Source organism: Elgaria multicarinata, chromosome 1 (assembly GCF_023053635.1).
Source record: "Elgaria multicarinata webbii isolate HBS135686 ecotype San Diego chromosome 1, rElgMul1.1.pri, whole genome shotgun sequence".
NCBI lineage: Eukaryota > Metazoa > Chordata > Lepidosauria > Squamata > Anguidae > Elgaria > Elgaria multicarinata.
In genome coordinates this window covers 146,049,407-146,075,354 of record NC_086171.1, presented here as the reverse complement: position 1 = coordinate 146,075,354, position 25,948 = coordinate 146,049,407, and the positions used below count along the sequence as shown (strand labels likewise).

Here is a 25,948-nt window from a genome sequence, read left to right as displayed (position 1 = left end):
CACAGCCGCTGTAGTGATGGAAATTGCTTGCTAAATGCATCCATGTAGTGTTGGTTAACACACCTATTCACATGTACAAACATGTTGGGCTGCCTGGGCGGGGAAAAGAGTGCAGGGAAAGGCCTTTGTGAGCTAGCCTTCAGTGCGTTTGCATTTCCAGCTCCAAGTTTTTTTGGCTCTAGCTTCTGTGCTTAAAAGAGGCTCAAACCATAAAAGCAATGCTTCACACATGGAAAAGTGCCTTTGTGGTTTGCTTTCTCAGTGGCAACTGCACTGCCAGTATAGTGTTTGGCTTACACTTGGAAGCTGGCATTCCAGGACGCTTGTAACATCCAGAGATGGCTCAAGAGGTTCTGATGCTTAAAGCGGAAAATCCACATGGTGCCCTTTCTCCAAGCTGGTAAAAAAACAATGGGTTATTTGCTGCCCTTTAACAGTACCACGAAATCTGCTGCGCCTCATCCTGCCTATGGACCAAATGAATGTCATGCGTAAGGTTAGATTTAGGTGAGCCAGTGTGGCGTAGTGGCTAAAGTGTTGAACTGGGAGTCATGAGATCTGGGTTCTAGTCCCCAATCGGCCATGGAAGCCCACTGGGTGACTTTGGGCCAGTCACAAACACTCAGCCCAACCTACCTCACAGGGTTGTTGTTGTGAGGATAACATGGAGAGGAGGAGGATTATATACGCCGCTTTGGGTTCCTCGGAGGAAAAAGGTGGGATATAAATGCAATAAATAAATAAATAAATAAATAATAGAATTGAGATCAAGGAGAGAAAGTCCTTTGCAGTTGACACTTCTGTTGGGAGAAGAAATGGATGTTCTTGGTTTGGACCCACAAACGAACTGATAACATGCTTTTGTTTCCAGGTGTCCTATTACCACCAGGCCACTTCAGGTGTATTGGCCTACATCACAACCAACATTGCTGGCCTGTCCTTGAGCTTCCATTCCACCTTTCAAGACTGTGAGCAGTTCCTCCAGAAGCACAAAGATAACCTTGCTGTCGGACTGCAGAATCTATAGTTGGACTGTTATTTTTGCACAATATTTTATTTTGGTCTCGTGACAAAAATAGAATTGAATTATGAAGACCATTGTAAATGTTGAAGTGACCTCTATATATTGGAGAAAGGAAGAGGAAAGGAACAATCCTGTTCAAATGCATAAATTATGTAGCCCGAGCTTCTGGAAAGAGCCATTTTTATTGGCTTGCAATCAGAATACGAATTTCTATCCAGGGCAATTGAACCATCAAAACTATACTGATCACGGTGTGTGCACTTATTCATATGAAGATTCTTCCTGGATTTTGCAAGTCCTTAATCGCCTCTGAGTTGGCTTCTATTGAAGTCTTGTATTTATTTGATTGACAGGAAAATCTGATGTAAAGGAAAACATGAGGATTGGACTTTTTTTTTAAAGTCATTTATCAACTTTCTTGCCTTGTCCAACACAATAGGTTAGAGCAGGGAGTAAACATTTGTATTAAAAATCAGCATAGCTTGCAAGCAGTACAGAAAATAATGACTTTTTTATATAGAAGTGGTGGAAGTAAAACTTATTTTAAAGTGCCTTTTTCCCCAAGGGAATTAAGATTCACAATAATTCAAAACGAAAATTCATAGGAAATATTGTTCTTTATTGTAAGGATCTACAGAATAATATTGGAATTGGTGGAGGGTACTTTCAGCATTAAGTAACCACTTTATTTCAGGACACACTACACAAGTGCAACAAAGTATTAAATCACGTCACATGTGTGATGAAATTTTAAACATTCTTTATGAATGTGTCTTCCTTAGTCTTCCCTGAATGTTGGATAGTTGTCTGTTCTTTCTTTTTTTTTATCAGGCAGAGCCTGAGGGAGATTAGGTTATTTTGTCACAGAGCAGTTATTTCTCTCATGTAAAGATCTTTCAGACTTGACCTTCTTGTAGTTTGGCAGAAATATTCTTCTCTTCTTTGATCACTAAGCACCTGATCTTCCGTTTTGCCTTGTCTCCTATGCTTTGGCACAAATCTTATCGGTCCTGGCTTCCAGTATCTTTTATTGCTTCTCAGAGCTGTGGGTGTTTATTGAAATGAATGGCAATAAAAGTGTATTTATAAAGAAAAGAAGAATCCTCATTTTGCATTTGTCAGGAAGGGGCTGCCTGGTTCATCCCTGGAGATGCCTCACGACTCATGTGAAGTTGTGTGTGTGTTCACATCTTCCTTTTCTCTTCATACTTCAGAGGGCTTTGTGTGTACACTTGCTTAACCAGGGCTGGGGGACCTTAGCATTTCAGATGTCGTAGGACTACAATTCCCATCACCCCTGCCCTTTGGCCATGCTGACTAGGGCTGATGAGAGTTGAAGCCTAACAACTTACAGAGGGTCAAAGTTTCCCAACTCTGACTTAACCCCATACACTCCCTACTTCTGACAGTAGTTATAACACTCGGGGAAGGTTTCATTTACCTGTCCTATCACCAGGGTAGGTCACAGAGGTTGAGCTACTTGTTGTGCATGTGATGACATTGTATGACTGAAGGCACTTGTGTAACACAGTGTACGCTAGAACTGACTGTGGGCCCTGGCATCACAATGGCTGAAGGCTACAGATATCTGCCCAACTTCAGTTTGCTTGTAATGTTTTCTTGCTTTGCTGTATTCCATCCTTCCGCACTCTCAGTATGCAGGCATGAAAACGGAAGTCATCAATAACAGACATCAATAGCTCAGTTTTAATTTTAAAGAAATCAAGTTCCTAGCACTTTAAAGGTCCAGAAATAATATTGAAAACATATGAACCATGAATAATCAATTTCAGAGACTAGAGTCAGGTAGATGGATGGTGTCATGGGAGGCTTAGAGGACGCACCAGTCAGGAAGCTAGATGAGAACTTTTATTGTCTCTCCAGCAAGAACAGCAACAGGAAACCCAGATACAACTAAGTCCAGTGCCACCTAGTGATTAGACTCCATAATGACACTATCCACACAGATGGAGTGCCAGTGCTCTGCATAGAATAAACAATATGAAATAAAGAGGCAGGTCAATTCGATTTGCATAATTTACTTAGGTTATCTAATTTGCCTTTTCTTGAAACAGAGTTTCTTACTTTGGTGCAGAGCCTGCATGTCTTTCAAAGCACAAATTACACAGAACTTTGCCTATCTGCCTTTAAGTGCTAATAAAAACGGTGTTTTTAAAATGTCTAACCCTTCTAAAGTTTCTTTACTTTCCGGCCTAGAAAGGGCCCACAAAGTGACTTACAATTTAAAATTTTGACAGCGCAATCCTGTACATGTCTATTCAGATGCAAGTCCCACTGAGTTCAATGGGGCTTATTCCAAGGTAAATGGACATATGACTGGCGCCTAAAAATTTTTTAAACCATAAAACATCATAACACTTCAAAATTAAGATCAGTACAAAAACAATCTTTTAAATACAGCGAGCAGAGCTAATGTGTTTTAAATCATTCAAAAGCCATGCAGTACAAACATTTTAATGGCTCACCCAAAACTAAACTAAGGCGGGGCCAGCCTACCCTCCTTAGAGTGAGTATTCCACAATTGGGGTGCCACCACAGAGAAGGCCTTGTCCCATGTTCCCTCTAACTTTGGTGATAAAACACACAGCAGGGCCTACAAACCATGGATGGGATCATAAAGGAGGAGGTGGCCTTTTGAATATCCTAGACCCAATTTTTTAGGGACATAGGTAAGGACCAGCCATTTAATAGTCCCTGAAAATAAACTGGCAGTCAGCACAATGATGCAAAACAGGTACAATAAGGTCAATAAGGGAGATACCTGAAAGCAGGCTGGCCACCCCAGTTCGCACTGGCTGCAGTTTCTGAGCGCTCTTCAAGGGCAATCCCACATACAGTGTGTTGCAGTAGAATAAATGGGAGGTGCTGGTTGGGGAATGCTGGGAACTGTAGGGTTTTTTCTGTCTTAACATACATGGAATTGCAAACTATGGCATAGATCACTGTGGCCAGATCTGCCTTCTCCAAGAACGGGCACAACTGGTGCACCAGTAGAAGCTGGACAAAGGTGCCCCTGGCCAAAGCAGCCACCTGACACTCCAGGCGCAATTTATTACTCTACTGACGGTGCTTCAGACATATCTTGTTAACACTCATGTTCAAAATCAGTTAATGAGTTCGGTTCAATTTCTCTCATTTGTTCGGTCACTTTCTTGAGTACTATGTCTTCTGCTTTAACACTGGTTTTAAAGTGGTCACAGCCAAATGGGATGGTTTAAGCATAGCCTGTCAAGCAATGGCTTTCTCAACCTGTTGATGCAGCCGTGGCTTCCAGGTAACTCTACAAAGGATCCATCACACTCGGGTGAAAATATTTCTTGAGGAACTGACTGGAGGAGATAGAGATGGAGAAATTAGTTCCTTTTTATTGTGTACACATTTTATTAACATTTAACAAAAGTAGCCATTGCAAACACTGTTGTTCCTCTGCTTAAATCAATGGAAGCACTTCCCATGTAGGACTGCCTGTTGTGCTGAGAGCCAAATAAAACTAAGGACAGGTAAGTGCAAACTGAACCCCTGTTTGGATCTGAACATCCAGTCCATGTTTTTACATTGCTAATCCAGCTGCAAAACAAAGGAGAACAACCAGACTCCAGACCATACCATCACCAGAGATATGACTTTATCTAATAAACAGATAATAAATAAATAAAACCAAATTGGGAACTCTTGTGGCATAGCTCAGTCTTCCCCAACCTGGTGCCTTCCAAATGTTTTGGATGACAATTCCCAGTATTCCTGGTCATTGGCCATGCTGGCTGGGGCTGGTGGAGTTGAAATCCAAACATCTGGGGTGGGGGAAAATCAAATTGGGGGAGGCTGGTATAGCTTTTGTGGAGCATCTCGATGTGCCCACTGAGCCAAGAATTACTGACCTCAGACTGAATGGAAGCCTATAAACTTTCCATGGTTATAATATTTGATATATGTAACAAAGGAGGACTTGGATCACGTATCCTACAATGTTCATGGTCTTTTGGCCCTCTTGTTTGAAACTGCAAGGGGCTGTTTTTGTTTTTTTGTCTTTCATAAGAATAACAACCTCAAATTACTTCTAAACTCCTTTTTGATTTAAGTAAATATGAGCACATCAGTAGGATGGCCTGGGTCATCAAACTTCCCCTGCATTCTTGCTGTTTCTACTTCAGATCTCTCTCTGATTTGATTATTTCTGATGTCACAGGGCCCTGAACAATACAGATTTCTCACAGCCCCTTTGGTTGCCTTTGGCTCACCTGCTCTGATATCATAAAGATGCTTGCCATCTTTGGCTTATTTTTTCTCAAACAAACTACCTTTGGACCCCATAGTTTATTGTTGGGCTGTTCAGGGTGGTTAACATGCCACACTGCGGAAAATGTCCTGGGTTCAGACAGCAGACTAACCCATGCTTCAAGAAACGTGGTTCAACAACAACCCACACTCTGAGTGAGGGTTAGTGTGTTGTGTGAACCACAGTGTTAGAGTGTTCAAAGCAGTTTGATTTACTTTACCTCAGTGATACTTAAAAACAAATCTGTAAGGTATTGGTATTTTCCTCATCTTGTAGATGAGGACTGGGTGGGCAGGGCTCCCGAAGCTTTAACTGTTGAGATGAAGAGGGAATTTCACCAGGTGCTGCCTGCATACAAATGACACTTGCTGAAATTCCCCTTTCAATACAACTGTTAAAGATACAGGAGCCCTGTCCTCCTTTTCATGGTGACCCTACCAAAATGTTTTGTTAGCCTGCCTGCTGTTTCACAAGTCACTGCTTGGAAGGGTTCTCTATCTGGTTACTTGAATGTGAGTCACTGCAAGGGAAAGCCTGTTGTGTTGGTTGACTGGAAGAGATGGGGCTGTGACTCTTGAACTCCAGTTACATAATAGGATATGCAGATATTTTATGATCTTACTCTGACTTCCCGCTTATCTTGATGGAGGCATCTACTCCACATTTTAAAAAGAAGTAAAATGTAATACTCACATGCTATGTCTTTGAACTGAGACAAAACAGGATCAAAGAGGTCATAATAGATTTGTTCAGGTTGGCTATTATTTCGAATAAATAGGAGATCTTCTACTCTTACTGGATCAGTCTTCCCTTGCCACAAAGTCAGGCTGTACCTAGGAAGAGGAGATTTGGGGGGTGGGGGGAGAAGTTCTCACAGGTTGCAAGGTCAAGGATGTTCAACAGCAAATCATGCATTGCAAATGCCCAAACTATGTATTAATTACATGAAAGATTTGTGGTTCATCTCTCAATTTTGGGGGGTAACTGGGGCAAATATCCCTTGGATGTGTGTGGCTTGACTGGGAAAACAGCATGGAGGGAAATGGTTTAAGAGAGAGAGAGAGACATTGTGGTGTAGTGGCTAGAGTGTTGCACTGAGTCTCTGGAGATCCGGGTTCAAGTCCCTACTTGGCCATGAAGGCCACTGGGTGACTCTGGGCCAGTCACTGACTCTCAGCCTAACCTCCCTCACAGGGTTATTGTGTAGATGAAATGGAAAGGATGAGGGCCATGTCAGCCATCTGGGTTCCTCGGGTAATATCCAACGATAGTCCTACATGGAGTAGACCCACTGAAATGAATGGGACTTAAGTCCCATTCATTTCAATGGGTCTACTCTGGGTAGAACTACCCCTTGTATATAATGTAGATACTACTCCTATGTAATACCTCTACATAGATACTATCCCTTGTAGATAAATAAATAAATGGGATTAACCTGTTGGATGTTTTTTGTGGTTTTAATTTTTGTGAACCGCCCAGAGAGCTTCGGCTATTGGGCGGTATAAAAATGTAATAAATAAATAAATAAATAAATAAATAAATAAGTAACCACTTCCTTTCTCTTCGTTTCTGTGAACAAACTGGCAGTCCCTTGTTGCTGCACGGTTTTATTTTTTTAACAGAACAGTGTTGGGAGCTCATTGTTGGATTGTATAGGTAATACATACTTTGTCCTTAATCCATTTGAAATGTTGTTATGTTTTATGGATGGCAATCTATAGATTCATTAGATGTGATCCAAGTGCACTGCATATATTTTGTTGGTTTCTAGCGTCTGAGTAAATCAAGAATTCTGAATTATGCTCACCTTTCTTTGCCTGCTGGAGAAGCTGAAAAACAAATCTGTGCTGTCAATCTCTTACCTGTTGGACTGCTTCAAAAGCCAACTCAAATGAGGCCAGGCCAGCCTTGCCATGACAGCTCTCACGGGGAAGGTGATTCGCTGAGGCAGCTTTCCCACAAGGCTGTGCATTTCCTCAACCATTTTCTGTGTATAGGTCTTGTTTGGAAAGAAAGGCAAATAGAGCGTTGTCCATCCTGGGGAAACAGTGCAGTTTGGGAACGTCTCCTGGATGAGTGAAAGGAATCTAAGGAGCAATAACAGACTATGGGTTGGATCCAGATTTACAGTGGATCAGCTGCACTGGTAAAAGTAGCCCCAAGGTTTCCTCTCTGGCCCCCAGGATGCCCCTGCCCTGATCCTTATCCTATGAACTCCGTGATCTATCACCAGAGATGCTCCTAGTCTGCAAAATACAGTCTAAAATATAGGAGGAAATCCTGCTTGGCTGACTTGTGATTAATAGCAGGTCTCCAGGCATTAGCCAGCTTGGCCATCTGACACAATCAAGTAGACACTCGGCATTTATCAAGGATCGTGTGTTCTCAGTCATTGCAAAATTGGAACAGTGAAGCCCCATGCTAACAGATGAACAGAGAACGTGGGATGATTTGGAGCTTTTTAACGCAGGAAATGTTAGCCCTCTTTTAGCCCTACACAGGTCCTGCCCTGGAGGAGAATGCATGCCACGTATACACAGCAAAATATACAGCAAGATGGCAGTTGCTATATCTGACGGAGGCAGGGTTCTTGGCTTCCCAGAGAATCTGGAGCAATTTCTCCACATTTGGTTGATGTCTTTTGCCACACATTGTACTCCAGTGGAGCAAGTGAATGCAGAGTGCAGTGTATGTGACCATCAGTGCCCTCTCTTGAACAGATCTGGGGCTATTATTTATTTTTGCATGAGCCAACCTACGTGGCTCTGTGTGTAGACTTAACACAAGATGAGACATAGGCCTTAGCTAGACCTAAGGTTTATCCTGAGATCAGGGTTCATCCCTGTTCATGTAAATGACACACAAGGGATCCTGAGAGGAGGCTAGGATGATCCCAGGATAAACCTTAGGTCTAGCTAAGGCCATAGTTTCAGGTTTTAATTCACCTCCCACCCTGTGTAGAGCATTGTTTGTGACAGGACCTATAGATAGGTTCATCTCATCTGCATGATAAATCCCCCACTTTATTTACAGTAGACAGGTTGCACATATAGGGCCCCTGGCCTCATACTGAGCCAGGCCCTTGGTTCATCGAGCCCAGTATCATCAACACTGACTGGCAGCAGCTCTCCAGGGTTATGGGCAGGAATATTTTCAGCCAGGGATCAAACCTGGGACCTTCTGCATGCAAAGCAGGGGGCTCCACCGCTGAGCTGCAGCCCTTTTCCTATCCCTTGTGACTTTTCCTATGACCTTCCGCACGTGGTGGAGGATGTATACAGAACCAAAACCTGCTCCTGTTCCCACCACAGGCAGCATCGACATCACGCTTCTCCAATCTGGTGTCCTCCAGATGTGTTGGGCTACAAATCCCATCATCCCCAGCCAGCATGGATATTGATCACTGATCTACTTGGGCAAGGACCATACAATCTGGCGCTGTAGTGCTAACCTTGCTGAAATATGAAACAGCCTTCCAAATAAGTAATGTCATTCTAGCTACTCCTTTAAAACCACAATTTTGTGCAAGATTAGGATTCACAGATGGCCTGTTATCCTATTACCAATCATCTGCCAACATAATATCCAGTTCACTGTCTTAGCCAAAGGCCATCACAATCAAGAAGAAGCATTGTATGTAAGATGTGTAAAGTCCTTATTCCTCTTGACTCAGCAGCAATGAGACTACACCTGGAGTATTGTGTACGATTCTGGGCACCACATTTATTTATTTAATTTATTTATTATTAAAACATTTGTATCCCACCCTATATCACTGGGATCTCAGGGCGGCGTTCAGATAAATTCAGAACAATGTAAACATAAATAATATGCACAGCTAAATACACATTTATTCTGGAAATATATACACATTGTCCTTCTGGAAATATATACACATTTACTCACAGGCTTGCATTCACTGCAGTGTTAAAGGGTACATTTGGGCCATTCAGAATGTCTGCATTTAGCCACACAGGCCTGTCAATATTTAGCTGAGAGGAGGTTTTGAGCAAGATATCCAGTGATGGGCCAAAAGACTTGATGTTTTTGAAATCCAGCTTGATGGCTATTTGGAGAAGGAAGAAACTCTTGTGAGATCCAGCAAGTACAGTAAATGCTGTTCATCAGACATGCTCTATTGTCTGATGAACAGACAGTAGAGCATGTCTGTTCATGCTCTAGAGCATGAAAGGCATGGATGTATCCCTTGAGTAAGTACTTCAGGGTCCATTACTAGCCAGGCTAAACAAAACACAAGTAATAAAATACATAAGACAGAGTGCCCATACATTAACGGAGGCCTTTGTCACCTGCCCACCACCAAGGATGGTTCGGCTGGTGAGTACAGGGGAAAGAGCCTTTTTAGTGGTGGCCCAGGACCTCTGAAATCAACTTCCATCAGGATATCATCAGCCCCCTTCTTTGCAAGTCTTTAGCAAAGCTCGGAAGACCCACCTGTATTCACAGGCCTTCCCTGAAGTCAGGGCTATTGGTTTTCATTGGAACGTTTGGTTCTCAATTATTTTAATTGGCAATCTCTGTTTTTATGGATTTTATTGAAACGTGTTTTTACAGACTTAAAAAAAATTGAATCCACTTTATGTGGTTTTTATCTTGCATGCTGCCTTGGGAGGGTTCTACCCTTAAAGGTGTCCTAGAAAGAATTTTAGACAGAAGGGTGTGCCCAACAATGCCCACCCCCTGACGCCAGCCCTGTTGGACACACAAAGACCTGCAAATGGCCAATCCTGCACGTGCTCAACTGTGTAGACGGCAGAAAATGCATCTAATTAAATAAAAGAATTCTTTGCCTGTAAAATCTGGAGCCCTCCAGATGTTTTGGACTACCAATTCCCATCAGCCCCGCCCAACATGACCTGTGGTCCTCAATTATGGATGCTGTAATGCAAAACATCCAGAGTGTGCTAGGTTGCCTTCTCCTGTTGTAAATAATGTAACACCTTTCAGATAAAATAATTTGGGTAACAAACAACCCCCAAAACCTTTAGCCAGTAGCTTGTAAATTCCTACCGCACCAACTCCAATGGAAATTCCTTCTTGCAACCAACATACCTTTATCGGATAACTTAAGCACTGTCTCCAGCCATTCCTGAAGAGTGTTATCACTGTAGATGTCAGGGGGATGGGCCATGATGGGCCTGTCCGTTTCATTGGGTGTGTTGTATCCTTCAATGGTGACATCGGATTCCAGGGCCATAACATCACCTGTTTTCACACACACAAAATTAGGGTGCCTCCAAATGAGGCTTGTGTTCATCAACCTCCAGAGCATCTCCCACACTTTTTGAGCTTTATTCTTTTTAAAAGATTGGAGATAAGGCAATTAAGAAAGGTTAATGGGAGACATCGGCAATGTGAAATGACGGTATTGTGCTGTAATCCAGCCACTACATGGTGCTAGGTAATGAAACAGCAAATCACATGTCCACCCATGTAAAGGAGCCCACTGTAATCCCAGAAGGAAACCAAGAGCAGAAAACCCCAGTAAAGATTTGAGATGTTAGCCTCATGTGAGGCTGAAAACTACAGCAGCTGGAAATGCCTTTTCTGGCTGCCGTAATTTGCAATAGTAGGTCTATAGCAGGCCAGAGCAGCTCTCCTGGAGGACAAGCAGCTTGCTGGTTCAAGCGGAGGCTTCCGGTAAGTTCTGCAGGCTGGCGGATGGGTGGGGGGCAGCGGCTGGCCACCAGGCTGAATCGGCCTGAATCGCTTCAGCTGTTTTGGGCCCAAGCAGAGCAATCTAGTCCCAACATGGATTTGGGTTGAGGCAGGCCGAATTGGCCTGCTTCAGCTTGGATTCAGGGTTTGGGACAGAGGTGAAACACACTCCTAAATCCTAAATACAAGCAGATCTACACAAGAATGGCTGTGGAAGAAGAAACTCCATAATTTAGAATGGCCTAGTCAAAGTCAGAACCTAAACTCCATTGAAATGTTGTGGCAGGACCTGAAGCAAGTTGTTCATGCAAGGAAGCCCTCAAATGTCACTGAGTTGAAGTAGTTCTGTAAGGAAGAATGGGCCAAAACTCCTCAAAACCAATGCGAGAGACTGACCAACAGTTACAGGTAACTCTTACTTGAAGTCATTGCTGTTCAAGGGGGTGCCAGTAGGTAATGAATCTAAAGGTTCACATACTTTTTCGCACATGTATAATTAATGTTGAATGTCGATAAATAAACTCTGAAGAAGTGCCATGTTTGTGAGTCATTTGCTTAATCGGGTTAGCTATTGTTGTTGGTTTTTATCTAGGATTATCAAATTAGATCTAATAACATTTTAGGTTGGAAATATGTGGCAATCCTAAGGGGTTCACAAAGTTTTTCTTGCCACTGTAGGTAGTAATAGAAAGTGCTCCTTTGGTCATATTCAGAGTGCCTTTTTATCATCCTCATTCACTAGAAATAGCTGCACCACATATCGATTAAGGATGGACAAATCTGTCAATTTCAGTTTCACATTTTTCCAGTCTTAAATTCTTCCTGAACATTTTTTTAAAAAAAAATGCATAAAAATTTATATGCATTTTTGTGCACATTTGTCCTAGTCCATGAGTTTTTGTACAGAGCTTTGTATAATATGCATATTTTGTGCAAGCAGTTTCCCCAATTTAATGCATTTTTAACATTACTGCCATTGATATACACAATTTTTGTTTGCATGTTGCCCTAATATATGCATTTATATAATTGCATTTTTTTTTATCAAAGAGCTCCATTGCAAAATTCTGAGAAAGGCAAATTTCAAAGGATAACTGAGTTTCAATTTGTGTAGTAGTTAGAAAGTGTAAAATTAGGCAAGTTTGCATTAAAATGTGAACTGACTGAATTTTCTGATATAGACGTGCCAGCAAGGTCTTCCAGAAAAGAAGGAACTTCTAGGCAAATTTGAGTCCTGGAACCTCTAACCCTAAAAATTCTGGAGCAAAGTGTCCCCCTTCAAATTTGGTCAGTGTTTTCAGCCTAACTATTGCTCCTTTGACCCAGTTATATAGTCCTTTATCCTGCCTCGTTATTCATGTTGTTGGACAATAACTCCCATAAGCTTTAGCCAGCATGGTCAATGGTCAGGAATGATTGAAGCTGTAGTCAAACATCATCTATGGATCTAAGATTGACAACCACTGTCTTAGATGACGTGTAAATTGTTGCCTGATGAAAAGCAGATTGATTTACTTTACTGGACAAAAAATAGAGTACTGCCAACAAACACACACACACACACACACACACACACACACCATATTCACATCCTACTGAAATCAATATAATTCAGTTTTTGATCACTAGAATCATATTTTTCCTAAGTGCACAGAAGCCCTCTGGTTTTCTGGTTGGAGTGTTGTTTTGATCTGTCTACACTGGGCAATTCTTGCTGATACTCACCTCAGAGGAAACCTCTCTATTCCACTTCCACTATCAGGAGGGATTCCTAAATTTGATGTGTTAGATAAAATGTCTGATGCAAGATGTGCCTGAGTAGACCAAGTAAAACTGATATGTAACTAGAAGAGTTCCACATCAGCCTGGAGCTTTCTGTCCATTCCTCGAGTTTCATTATCACAAGGCGATAAGCCCCTTCAGACAGAATGCCGTATGAAACGCTGCGCTCCGGGTTGACGGAGCTGTCTAATCTCACGCAACTAGAATCAATTGCGCATCCTTATCACTGCAGGGTGAGCCATCTTTTTTCCTTATCATGACAGATTTCAGTGCCTTGATTAACCATAAAGAATGATGTTGTTAATAAGTTACAGTGTAGTAGAACTTGGCTAATCCACTTTTTTTTATTTACTGGAAGAAACATGTATTTTAAAAAACCTCTGTTTTATATCTAGGATTTGCCCCTTGAAGTTATCTTCTGGCTAGGAAACGATTTGCCACACAACCAGATAAATTGATAAATAAACATGTTTTCCTGTCAATTAAAGCTTATTTACAAGTTCTTATTCCTGTTAACAGGGCTATGTTTAATGGTTTGATCTGGGTGTTCCCTGGACTCATAGCACTATCATACCTGTGAAAAGCAATATTTGAGGGAGGGAAACCCTTTAGATAGACTTGAAACACAAGTTGCCATCTTTCCTCCTACCAGACTCCTTGCTGGGTGGAGGTGGGGAGGAACATTTTGTTTCTCAGAAACTGTGCACAAGAGCAGGCACCACTTTCAACAAACAAGACCAAAGTCTTTGTAAGCCCGGGTGGTTGAACACAGATGGAGCAATTGCAGAGCAATGGAATGGAAATGGATTGGAAGCAGCCTTGCAATGTTCAGTACAAATGCACCCTCGTCTCCTTCAAAAGATTGAAGATCTACTCCTACCAAGAGTTTTGAAAAGGGATTTGTCTGTTTACTGGGAGTTTGTGCATGAGGTGGGGTTATGCACAAACACCTGGAAAAACAACAAGATCCCTCCTACTGGGCTATAACTGTGAGCTTTTAGTAGTGGAGAGGGTACTTCGAATTCATACAAAATGATATGGTGTGGGAGGTGGATGAGCCCACATCTAGCACCCAGAGCGCAATGCCTAACATATGATTGATGTTTGCTATCATCAGTTATGTGACAGACAAAAGAGAAGCATCTCTCCTGGACTCCTGTCGTGCTCTCTGGATTGGGGAGAGAACACTGGAAGCTACCTTATCCCAAGTCAGGGCAACAATCCATCTAGCTCAGTATTGTCTACACTGGCTGGAAGCAGCTATTCAGGGTTTCAGACAAGAGCCTTTCCCAGCTATACTTGGAGACTGCATCTTGGCCCTTCTGCATGCCAAGGAAGCATGCGCTCCTTTGAGCTATCGCCCTTCCCTATAGAGTGAATGACTGGGGAAATCTCAAAACTAAATCTGTGTGTAGACAGGGTCCCCAACCTTTTTTGGTCTTTGGGCATATTTGGAATTTTGAGAGAATGTTGTGGGTGCTGTCACAAAATGGCCACTGGGGTGTCTTGCCCATTTATAAAATGGCTGTCGTGGTCTGAATGGCTGGTAACAAAACACTCATTTCCTATAATGCAGAAAGAAAAGTAACTTGCCCATGAACCTAATACAAAGCAGAAGTTGACTCTGAGCTCCAAAACACAAACCACTCTTTTAAACCCAACAAAGATGGTGTTGGAGAGCAGCCCTCTACTCTGCATCATGCCATACCCCAAGTTTTTTTTTTTAAAAAAGTTTTAATTAAAACATAAACCTTAAGAAATAAAAATAGAACAGAAGGGGCAGAGAGCCTGATGGCCACCAAGAGAAGTATCCAGTGTGGCTAAGGTGTTGGACTGGGAGTTGGGAGATCCGGGTTCTAGTCTCCACTCAGCCATGGAAACCCACTGGGTGACTTTGGGCCAGTCACAAAGTCTCAGCCCAACTTACCTCACAGGGTTGTTGTTGGAGGGTAAAATGGAGAGGAGGAGGAGGATGTACGCTGCCTTGGGTTCATTGGAGGAAAAAAAGGTGGGATATAAATACAATAATAAATAAATAAATAAATAAATAAATATCTGTGGGCCCATTGGACCCCACTGGCACCATGTTGGAGACTCCAGTAGAGGTAAGCTTACTAGGGCTTCCAATGGTGGTAGAGTGGGTCTTCATAGCTTTCTCTCCTTTGCTATCAGAAGCCAAAGATATGCAGTAATAAATTATGCAAAACAGAAAGGAACAGACAAAATTTACATAATTTATTCACATCTCAAAACTAGTTTTTCTTGATGCAGAATTCAAATGTTTTTGTTTGCTTGCTTGTTTATCTTAGTATGTATACAGCTTTGAAAGCAGATCATGCTTTTTGTACTGAAGCATATAAACACTGATTTTCTTTCTTACTCTGGTACTTTTAGCCATATATACATCCTAACTGAAGAGAAAGAAAACACATGTCTTACTCTTTAAAGCCTCTTCCATCTCACTCTTTCTGTTTGCAGCATGGTACCAGGTGACCAGTAATCCGTCTTTTCTGTCTATTTTCCCCAGATTTAGCAGATAATCCAACATATCTCCACTTGTAGAGAAGGTAGGACCGGGTACTATGTCTGAAAGATCAAGAGCCAAACAGGAAATTACATAGAAATAAATATGGGCTACTTGTGAGAAAAAAAGATAACAAAACAAGAAAGGACTAAAAAAAATGATGAAAATAACACAGTACTTGAACATACGTTCTGTCTATGTTGACACCACATTTCATTCATTTCGACAGGGGAAAAGTCAACATTTCCTTTTTCCTGAGGGGAATCCGCACGTCATACCGAGATCGCTTCTAAGCGACCCCAGTGCGGCATGAAAGCGATCGTGTAACTTGCCTTTGGAAGAGCCGACGAAGAGACGTCTTTGCCGCTGCCACCGCCGCCACCACCCACAGACCTCCTCGCCGACCGGCGAGGAGGGCTCGGCTGAAGAAGGCGGGGTTGAGAGCGGAAGAAGCTCTCCACCCCGCCTTCTTCCCCCAAGCTCTCCGTCCCAGCCGGCGAGGAGGTCTGTGGGTGGCGGCGGGGGCGGGAAGGACGTCTCTTCGTTGGGTCTTCCAAAGGCCAGGTACACGATCGCTTTCACGCCGCACTGGGGTCGCTTAGAAGCGATCTCGGTACAACGTGCGGATTCCCCCTTGGTGATGAGGTTGCATTTAGCATTAGATACCAGAAACCTGAGAGGAGCTTTCAGGCGCTTTGTTAATGATGGGAATATTACGTGTCTCCAGTGGAACTGTGTTTGGATTCAGGTCTTTGCTTTGCCTTCAGTAGCTCATTAAGAGCATTTCTGCACCAGGGAAGATCCCACAACTTTACCGGGTTTTCTGCATTTGTTCTTGTCAGATGATCATGACTTCCTCCCTTTATATGTGCTTCCCTTCCCCCCTTCTCCCTGCTTATTCGCAAGTTCTATATGTTTTATTTTTACAGCCCAAAGATGGCAGTGTGCTCTGCCTCTACTTATCTTGGGATTTTCTCTTTTCACATTCAAATGGAAAATTAGTCTTTTTGTTACTAGTTTATTTCAAGTTAAGCTGTGGAAGTCCCTGAAAAGCATGAGAAAGACACTGGAGGTTGATGGCGTCATGTAAATGACCCACAAACTTCCATAAGTGGCCAATCATGAGCTTGTAATAAATTGTTCATGTAGAGACAATTTCACTCTTGGCTTCACTTTCCTATCTGATATATATCTTATATATCATCACCCCCACAAAAAATATTACCACAATCCATGATCTGCATGCTCAAAGCATTCTTCAAATTGGAAGTACTGAGTGAAAGAAGAAGGGCACTCAATGTGTGGAATTTTATAGAGTTAGGGATTTTAAGTGGGAAGATTGCGAGTCTTTCATTGTGGTTGGTGGGTTGAGTTTGTATACACCTCAGAGGAATTACCACCCAGTGGCATTCTGCATTCATAATCATTTACTTTATGAAATCAAGCCTAGAAATATCCCTGCAACAGTATGGCTGCAATCCTATACCCACATGTGGGAGTAAGCATCACTTAACTCAATGGGACTTTGTTCTGTGTAGACATATATAGGGTTACATTGTACAAGACCTAATGTAAAGTGAAAACTTCCATTGGATTAATTGCTGTCAAAGAGTGCAAGCATTCACATTTTACAAAACACTTCCTCTGAATCTCCTGCCTGAGGAAAAATTCTGTAAAACATGAAGCTTGTATCAAAACAATCAAAAATCAAAACAATAAAAATGACTGCTCTACAGTTATATTCAGATGAAGCATAAAAGGATAAACTATAACCAACAACAGTAAAAGACAATGAATTACATAAAAAAGCTAAGCTCAACTCACTAACGATTAAAAGCTAGGGTGACCATATGAAAAGGAGGACAGGGCTCCTGTATCTTTAATAGTTGTATTGAAAAGGAAATTTCAGCAGGTGTCATTTGTATATATGGGGAACCTGGTGAAATTCCATCTTCATCACAACAGTTAAAGCTGCAGGTGCCCTGCCCTCTTTTAAACCTGGTCACTCTAGTATAGCTCCTGTAGCTTTAACTGTTGTGATGAAGAGGGAATTTCACCAGGTGCTGCATGCACACAAATTACACCTGCTGAAATTCTCTTTTCTATGCAACTGTTAAAGATACAGGAGCCCTTTCCTCCTTTTCATATGGTCACCCTATAAAAACACACACATAATCAACAGAGACTGATAATAAAATTATGCATCAATCTAGGTTCAGCAATTCAGTGTTACAAACTTAGCACCTCGCTAATTATTTGGACCAGTGAGGCAACCATTACATAGGGTGACCATATGAAAAAGAGGACAGGGCTCCTGTATCTTTAACACAATTGTATTGAAAAGGGAATTTCAGGTGTCATTTGTATATATAAAGAATCTGGTGAAATTTCCTCTTCATCACAACAGTTAAAGCTGCAGGTGCCCTGCCCTCTTTTAAATCTGGTCACTCTAGTATAGCTCCTGCACCTTTAACTGTTGTGAAGAAGATGGAATTTCATCAGGTTCTCCATATATACAAATGACACCTGCTGAAATTCTCTTTTCTATGCAACTGTTAAAAATACAGAAGCCCTGTCCTCCTTTTCATATGGTCACCCTACATTACATATAAGACTGATCTGTGGCTAATATCATGACGTATGCACAGTTACAATGTACTTGCTTACATCCTTCCTCGTTGCCTCTTGCATCTCATTTGTAGTGTAGGCAAAAGGTTTAGAACATGTCACTCTTGTCTTTCTGCTGTAATAGAGCCAACACATTGATAAGAAATCTAATATGTATGCTAACCTTGCAATCATCGCATTTGTGTAAAAACAAACAAACCAACAAACCCACAGTCAGATACTGGTTCCTGATCCCAACAAGCCCCGGTTTGCTTAGCTTAATACCTTGTGGGGATTTCGTCTTGACTGCCAGAGACACTATGATTGCTATACAAGTAGAAATCACTGCCACAGCACAGATCACAATGATGATTCTTTTTCCTTCAGTGGAAGCACACTTCATGCTTGAAACTTTCACGTTCCTTTACGTGCACCAGCTCCTTGGCAACTATGCAATCGCAACTTCCTTCCAAAAAGAGAGTAAATGGTGGAAGGGGAATTCTGAATTAGATTCCAGCCAGAACCTCTGCCTGCTGAAACCAAGATTCAAAGCCAAGTAATCTTAAAGGCAGTGGTGTTCGTTCTTGTAAGAGTCTCCGTTTAAAAATCCAGCACAGCTTTGCAGGAGTTTCCTTCCAATAATGCGCTATCGCCTTGAGGGGATTCCCTTAATAATTTGCGGAATGTGCGCTTAAATAATTCAGCATCGCCTTGGACAAGTCTCTTGTAATACCAAGCTAACTTGAAGGAGTTTCATTCCAATAATACTTCACTATCTTGCAGGCTTTTCTTTAAAACAATCTGATTCTTTCTTGAAATACTCTTTTTCATAACCAATCTTTATGCCTTTGTTTTCTTCTGGTAATCTGACATCGTCTTAAAAGGAATTATTTTTAATAGGTCCCTCCGTTCCTTGCAAGTTTCACCTCTTGATAATCACACATAACTGTGCTGGAGTAGCAAGTGAACTATGTGGAATCACCACAGAAATTTTTCTGGTAAGGAAAGAAAAAAAGCTGCTTGTGAGCTGTGAGGAATTAACTTTACAGATGTTCCCTCAGGTTATGCTTATATGGAAGCTGTCCCTCCTTCCTCTCACTGTCCTATAGGAATGGCAGTATTTTGAGGCTAAAGTCCATCTCCTCAACATACGCAAGAAGGGAGGGAAACTTCGCCATCACAAATGTGTTATATTGATGCCATGTGTGCAAAGGCAGCTGTTCTGAGATTACTCTAAGATGGGCCCTTCTTCTTCAGAACTGCACACACAAAATCTTCAGATGCCCAAAGAAAAGATGCCTGCTGGTTTTAAATTAACAAATTGAAGTAATACTGACATTACCGCTTCTATGCTTTCCTGACCCTACTAGATTAAGAAAAGATATTCATCTGAGATGCTTCAGTTAAAATCGCAGCATTAGCCACATACACGCTAGGAAATGCAGAGGTTGACGATCTCATAACAATTGAACTCATCCCACTGTACATACAGGAGACCGGAGACATCCCTCTGCAAATCCCACTAAAGCCCTTAAGCACTGTACTTGCTTTGCATATCCCAAGACAGGCTTGGGCTTATAGTGTATATGCTGGGCCAAATCCTCAGGGTGCTCTCATCCTTGCCTAGTAAAAACCATGGCAACCAGGTTCAAGCTGATCCAGACTGCAGACATACAAGAGGGCTACAAAAGATGTGATTTATAGCGAGTCTCTCTACCCCACCATTTCCTTTCTATAAGCTCCTGCCGGCTGCTGTTGATCCACTTGTTTCCATGTGATCCAGAGGAGTGGATTCCTAGGTTTGTTGTCTTTAGCTGGCCTAAAAACAACCCTGACAGGTACTACAGGTTTTGTTAGTTCCAGCCAAGTCGCCTTCTCCATGCGGGAGAGGCACAGAGCTCTGGGCCTCTCTCTGCATGGAGAAAAAAAAGGGTGGGTGGACTCTATGTTATCACAGGTGGACTCTATGATATCAGAGGGGGGCTGCTTTAGGACAGGCCCTGGGAAGTCAGTGTCCCCCGCCCCCCATGTCATCTTGCCCAAAATTATTCCACTGTGTTGCCAGATTCATTTCAGCCTATAGCGCATGCAGTTTCCCCAACACAACTCAACCTTGGATAAAAACCAAGGCTTCTGTGTGACAGAGGAGTCAGATGTCCACTTGGCCATGTGCTGATGTGCAATACTATTTGTACTTAGCAGGGCTAACTTGAGGGCATATGAATCAACATTCCATGCGGCTGCCATGAAAAAATAAGAGTTTATTTTCATGCCGTCCAATGGTGCCACTTTCCATGCCCTGCCCTCTTTTAAATCTGGTCACTCTAGTATAGTTCCTGCAGCTTTAACTGTTGTGATGAAGAGGAAATTTCACCAGGTTCTCCATATATACAAATGACACCTGCTGAAATTCCCTTTTCAATACAACTGTTAAAGATACAGGAGCCCTGTCCTCCTTTTCATATGGTCACCCTAGAATAAAATTATTATCCATCATAGATCCAGTAATTAAGATCTGGGCAGCTCTGTTTTCTTTGTAATATTGGTATTATTGTCAGGATTGTGCATTCAATAAATTAATGTCAGGGATGCTTTAAGGTGGATTCCTGCATTGATCAGGGAGTTGGACTCGATGGCCTTATAGGCCCCTTCCAACTCTGCTATCATATGATTCTATGAACACCAGCAAACAGGCATACAATGAGAGCCAGACATAGTTAAGACTACAAGGTCCCTTTTTCAGAGCTGTCAGACCTAAACATTTTGTCCATTTATACCTCAAACACAGCCACATGTGAAAAGGAAAGACATCATTTCACATCGTCAAACTGAATGAAAGTCAAGACTGATCCAGGATTGATGGGCTGGAAAAGGTGGCTCCTGAGCAGCTTTATTGTAATTAATTTTCAAGGCCTCCTTGCGTGAGAAATGACTCTGCTTCTCAAATGTTCCCTTCTGCTGCCACCTTCTGGCTGACATGTTGGGACAAACTGCTTACGAACGTCTTTGCAGAACTCTTAAAAGTTTGCTCTCAAGGGCTTGAAACATAGCGTTTGTTTCCTCATCTTTATAGTATTTCTTCCTAATGACCGGAGATTAATTATTGTGAAGGCTCATAGCTCAGTGGTAGCGCACGTGGTATGGATGCAGAAGCTCTCTCTAGGTGGGCCTTGCAAAGTTCCTTCTCCAGACACTGGGTGTGTCAAATGTTGATATGACTTCATTCATTGGCTAAAAACCTTAATATTTATTTATTTATTTATTATTGCACTTAGATACCGCTCCCATAGCCAGGGCTCTCTGGGCGGTTTACAGAAATTCTAAAATTAAGATAAAAACGAGCATACAAAATTTAAAATTCTAAAACACTGAACATACACACATAAAGCATTAAAAACCATTTAAAAAGAAAGAAAAAAAGATGGAAGCAGCCTTTTTTTTTGCTCACAAACTGAATGGGCAGAAGACCGGCTCTGCATTTGGCCTCATATCTCAGGTTCTACAAGGGTTAGAGACTTCCTTTCCTCCCCCTTTTAAATGAAAGCTAGGAATCTGGGGATTATGGCTCATCCAGGCTGGGTCAACTGAATCCCCTGGCTCTTTCCTGTGGACACCCATGGCTGCAAAGCCTCAATCTCCCTAAGCCAGACAGGAAGCATGTTCTGGACTTGGGGCCTCGCAGCTCCGCTTTCTTCTGAATAAGAATCCCCAGTTTAAACATGCTTTTTAAAAAGTGTGATCATCATAACATTTTATTTGGCCTTTAATCACTCTGATTCTTGTGTCACAGTTACCTGACAGATAATAAACTAGATTCTGAAATAATAATAATAATAATAATAATAATAACAACAACAACAACAACAACAATGGCTGCAATCCCTTGCACTGCAATCCCTTGCACAATCCCTTACTTTGGAGTAAGCCCCATAAAACATAAAACCCCACAGTTGATTATGTATTGTATATGTCTGCATTAGTATGTCTGGTAAGAAGGGAATGTTAGAACTGAGTGGGTGTGGTTTATGATGTAATAGATAGAGGGTGGGAAGAGGAGTACATAAGGAATGTGTTGGGAGTTTGTGGGGGAGGTTTTTAGTTTTTGTTTTCTTGTGTTTTTTATTTGTAAAGTAAGAAGAGTTAAAATTCTAGGGATTTTGGATGGGTGTAAAGAGAGAGAGGTGGTTGGTGTGTGGAGAGTTTAGATTAGGCAGGATTGAAAGTATTATATTTTTATTTAAAGTTTTTAAATAACACTAATCTTATTATTTTGTTAGCTACCAAATACCACGTGTCAGCTTGGCATTATTTACCTGCCACACAGTTATTAAACACCCAACCCATATTATACCCACAGTATATTTAGAGCAGATCCTGTATTAAACCTGTTTCCTTCATAGTTAGGGGAAAGGTTTTGATTAACCCTCCCTCGGGTTTTCAAGTGGTGCTGCTTGGCCTGAGAAGGTTTTATGCGATGGGCCTAGTGAAAGGTTCTGTTACGTTGCAGTACTTACTTTTGAGAATATGTGCACTGGGCTGGGCTGCATGATATCCTGCACATGCTTGCCTGACAGCAAGACCCAGTGAATAGAGTGAGGCTTCTGAGGCAGGTGCTCACAGAGACTTTGTACGTTGGGACAGATGTGTAGTGCCCAGCTGATCCTGTCCAGCTGTTCTTCAAACTGGACTGGGATCCTACTTCCCACACATCTGGTTAAGTCCAAAGTGCACCAAAGTGGCCATGCGGAAAGTTGTCTTTATTTCCCCAACCTGGAGTCCTCCAACTCTATTTAAACTGGACAGGCCTTCAATTAGGGGATACATTATGAAGGTGGTGGTGGGGTGTTTCTGGAATGCCTAGAAATAAATGTCTTACAAGCTTTAGCTGCCAAGCTTTTGTGTATCTGGCAGCGAGAGAAAAAGAGGCCCTTGCACCCTACTCATATTAGTGAAACTCTTGTTTGCATTAGAAATTACTGATTTAACGGAAATTGTAAATGAGAGCCACAAGAAACTGGGAGCCAAGGGAATTTTCATGCAAACAAACCTGTACAAACCTGTACAGCACCATGTACATTGATGGTGCTATATAAATAAATAATAATAAAAATAATAATAAATAATAATAATAATAATAATAAGAGTATGGGACAATGGCGAAATATCACGGTTTTTCTCTTGCTAATATTGATGATCTGGCTGCCAACGTGGGTTTTTTTATTATTATTGCTGACAGGGATACCTGCTTTGAAATGTGTAAATAACTAAACATGTGTTAATTAGCTCACGAATGCAAGGAAGTCTATGTTATCACACAACTGTTTTGTAAACAGTCACTGTTAATGTAATTATTACTGTCTGCACATTTCCCCTTAACTTCACTGTTACTATTCCCACCCCACAAACATATGCATATACTTGTAAGTCAGCATGACACTTCCTGCCATTGATGAAGTGGATTCCAGTCCACAAAAGCTTATGCCATCATAAATGTGTACGTCGTTTACGTGCCACAAAATCCCTTGGCTTTGCTGCAACAGACCAACATGGCTACCCCTCTGGAAATTCTAACTATGCCATGTATCATCTTGTATGTTCTCCATTGTGGCAAACCCATATTTGGTGCTTAGGGGTGCAAATTTAGAAATAACTGTGAGTTAATTAAAAATATAATACATAGCATAGTGGAGAAAACTGGCTAGGTGCTCTCCAGGTATTAACTGCTGATGAGCCACTTCAAGGGCCCTCATTCTTCTCCTTTCTGATGGATCTTTGACTTTAAACCAAGCTTAGTCTGGGCACTTCTTCAAACAGAGGACAGCTTCAGACAGAGGACTCTCTTCTGCCAGATGTCCAAAATAGAGGACTGTCGTTTATAAAGTAGGACATCCAGCCAACCTAGTGTGCATGTATGTGTGAGACATAGAATGTTGGTGTACAAGGGACAAACACTTTGGGGCTCCTTGCCAGCTGTGGGGGTGGCCCCACCCACTTTGGAATGGGGCCCCGCCCACTGCTGACATGCCACCTCAACATGCTTGTCCAGAGTCAATGTGACCTTGGGCCCAAACACGTTCTCTTTCCCTGCTCTAGAGTCTACAGGTCTAAGGCTCTTTTAAAGCCATCCTACACTCCATTTCTGAGTGCCAATGCAATGTGAGAGCCAGTGTGGGGTAGTGGTTACAGTGATGGACTGGGAGTTGGGAGATCCGGGTTCTAGCCCCCACTTGGCCATGAAAGCTCACTGGGTGACTTGGGGCCAGTAATAGATTCTCAGCCCAACCTACCCCACAGGATTGTTGTTTTAAGGATAAAATGCAGAGGAGGAGGATTAAGTAGGCCACCTTGAGTTCCTTGAAGGAAAAAAGGAGGGGTATAAATGAAATAAATAAATACAAAATAAATACATTTCTCTATTTCAGGCTTCCCTAATCTGGTGCCCTTCAGATGTTGGATACTCCCATAATCCCCCATGCATGTCTGGGGATGACAGTAGTTGTCATCCAACACATCTGGAAGGCAGCACTTTGGGGAAGGCTGCTCTTATTTTTCTCTGTCTTTCTGATCACTCATGTTGCCTCACGTTATCACTGTGGGAGGTACAGGATGTAGGAGACAGTCCAGTCAGGTTGGTGGGCCTTCTCGTCTGGCTTTTTGAAAACCAAGAAAACGCCTTAAAAAAAGTTAATTAAGAAACAATAATCTGTTTCCTGGCTTCTGTCTGATGGTCATGAGGCACCACCAGTGTGTTACACCCTTCTGTCTTTAGGAGAATACTAGGTATGCTGCTTCTTCATAGAAGCAATTTAGCAGCCATTACCATCTATGAGGAAAAGCACAGACTTAAGTACAGAGTGACAGTTCCTTTGTCTGCAACCAGATTTCCTGGTAATTTCTGACACGGCAACACTCGCTCATTAAAGTACTAATAATGACAGCTGCTCTTGGAGAAAGCCAAGACTTTAGTCTTGCAGTGTTTTGGCAACATCCTGCCCCCTCCCGCATAACTGAACATAGAAGAAAAGAAAGCCATGAATGCTTTTAGATCTCTAGTCTTCTATGGGGAAGAAGTGGTTTTTAAAAGTTATTTTAAAATTTCTCTGCATATTCCAAACAAACTGTCCATTTTTACAGTCCCCATATTGCTGACATATTATGTCCATGTTGTAGGAATTGGAAGGCTGATGATGAAAGACTGCAGCTTACAGCAACCCTGTAGTGTAATTCACTGTTAATATTCACATCTCACCGGGGTGAGGGGGAGAAGAGAGAAGAAAGATGCAGCTAAGGATGCAATCCTATGCACGTTTAGACAGAAATAAGTGCTACAACCCCCAGCGTGCTGGGAACTGTAGTTTCCATTGTTTTGCACTGCTAAACAAGACATAAAAATATTTCTTGCTGTTCATATTACAAAATGCTGCTGCTGCTATCATTTCCATCATTACTTTGAAGTCAATATTACAATGCTTCAAGAAAATAGTAGTAGATTGTCTTACCTCTTGTTATTGTTTAGAAGTGGTTGGGTTTTAGTTTTCTTGCTGCGGTGGCATCGTTGCAAACAGAGCGAGAGTTGCCTGAAGAAAAACACACCCTGTAAAACTTGGATTGTTACATTTGATCATTTAAAAGCTTTGTCCACACAGGAGTGTCAAATGTGAAAAATATTAATTTAGGGTGCAATCCTATGCTTGTTTAGATAGAAACATGCTGGCTGGAGCATTCTGGGAGTTGTAGGCTTTTGTGTGTGTGTCTAAACATGCATAGGATTGCAACCTAAGTGACTTAAGACAATTGTGGCATGTAACGTTGACCATGGTTAATATCCCCATTATCACATATTGACCCTGTTCAGACAACACACTTAGCCACGATGGTTAAATATTTTGAGCTAAACATTATGACTTAGCGTGTCACGTGAACATGACTTAGCATGTCATATGAACCATTCCTAACCATAGTAGCTACATAACCACTGTTTAAACGCACTCACTAATCATTTGCTGCAAAAGGGTTAGCGGCCTAACCATGG

The 25,948-nt window shown here is 41.9% G+C and overlaps 2 protein-coding genes across 3 annotated transcripts in view; one reads left to right on the top strand and one right to left on the bottom strand.

The window, feature by feature from the left end:
• Positions 1 to 2,096, top strand: part of ACOT11 (acyl-CoA thioesterase 11) — a 42,904-nt gene extending 40,808 nt beyond the window's left edge. Inside the window, exon 15 of the mRNA XM_063138591.1 lies at positions 872 to 2,096. Within this exon, the coding sequence (XP_062994661.1) occupies positions 872 to 1,027 (156 nt within the window). The 3' untranslated portion in view covers positions 1,028 to 2,096. The remainder of the gene's footprint in view (positions 1 to 871) is intronic.
• Positions 1,623 to 25,644, bottom strand: FAM151A (family with sequence similarity 151 member A). Of its 2 annotated transcripts, none has more exons than XM_063138615.1 (7): positions 25,416 to 25,644; positions 15,225 to 15,371; positions 10,398 to 10,550; positions 9,231 to 9,390; positions 7,187 to 7,411; positions 6,015 to 6,154; positions 1,623 to 4,374 (listed from the first exon to the last, which is right to left on the bottom strand). In XM_063138615.1, the coding sequence occupies exons 2-7, from the start codon at positions 15,331 to 15,333 to the stop codon at positions 4,340 to 4,342; spliced, it is 822 nt and encodes a 273-aa protein (XP_062994685.1). In that variant the 5' UTR covers positions 15,334 to 15,371; positions 25,416 to 25,644; the 3' UTR covers positions 1,623 to 4,339. The 2 variants fall into 2 exon arrangements, with proteins under 2 accessions (XP_062994685.1, XP_062994675.1); XM_063138605.1 differs by lacking the exon at positions 25,416 to 25,644 and adding an exon at positions 18,202 to 18,348.
• Positions 25,645 to 25,948: the final 304 nt, after the last annotated feature.

Excerpts from the sequence above, each read along its gene's own strand:
- FAM151A (XM_063138605.1), bottom strand. The coding sequence starts at position 18,319 with ATGAAGTGTGCTTCCACTGAAGGAAAAAGAATCATCATTGTGATCTGT. Across the intron at positions 10,551-15,224 it reads GATGGAAGAGGCTTTAAAGA|GTGATGTTATGGCCCTGGAA; the intron begins GTAAGACATGTG and ends GTGTGAAAACAG. Across the intron at positions 9,391-10,397 it reads GCTTAAGTTATCCGATAAAG|CCATCAAGCTGGATTTCAAA; the intron begins GTATGTTGGTTG and ends TTCTCCAAATAG.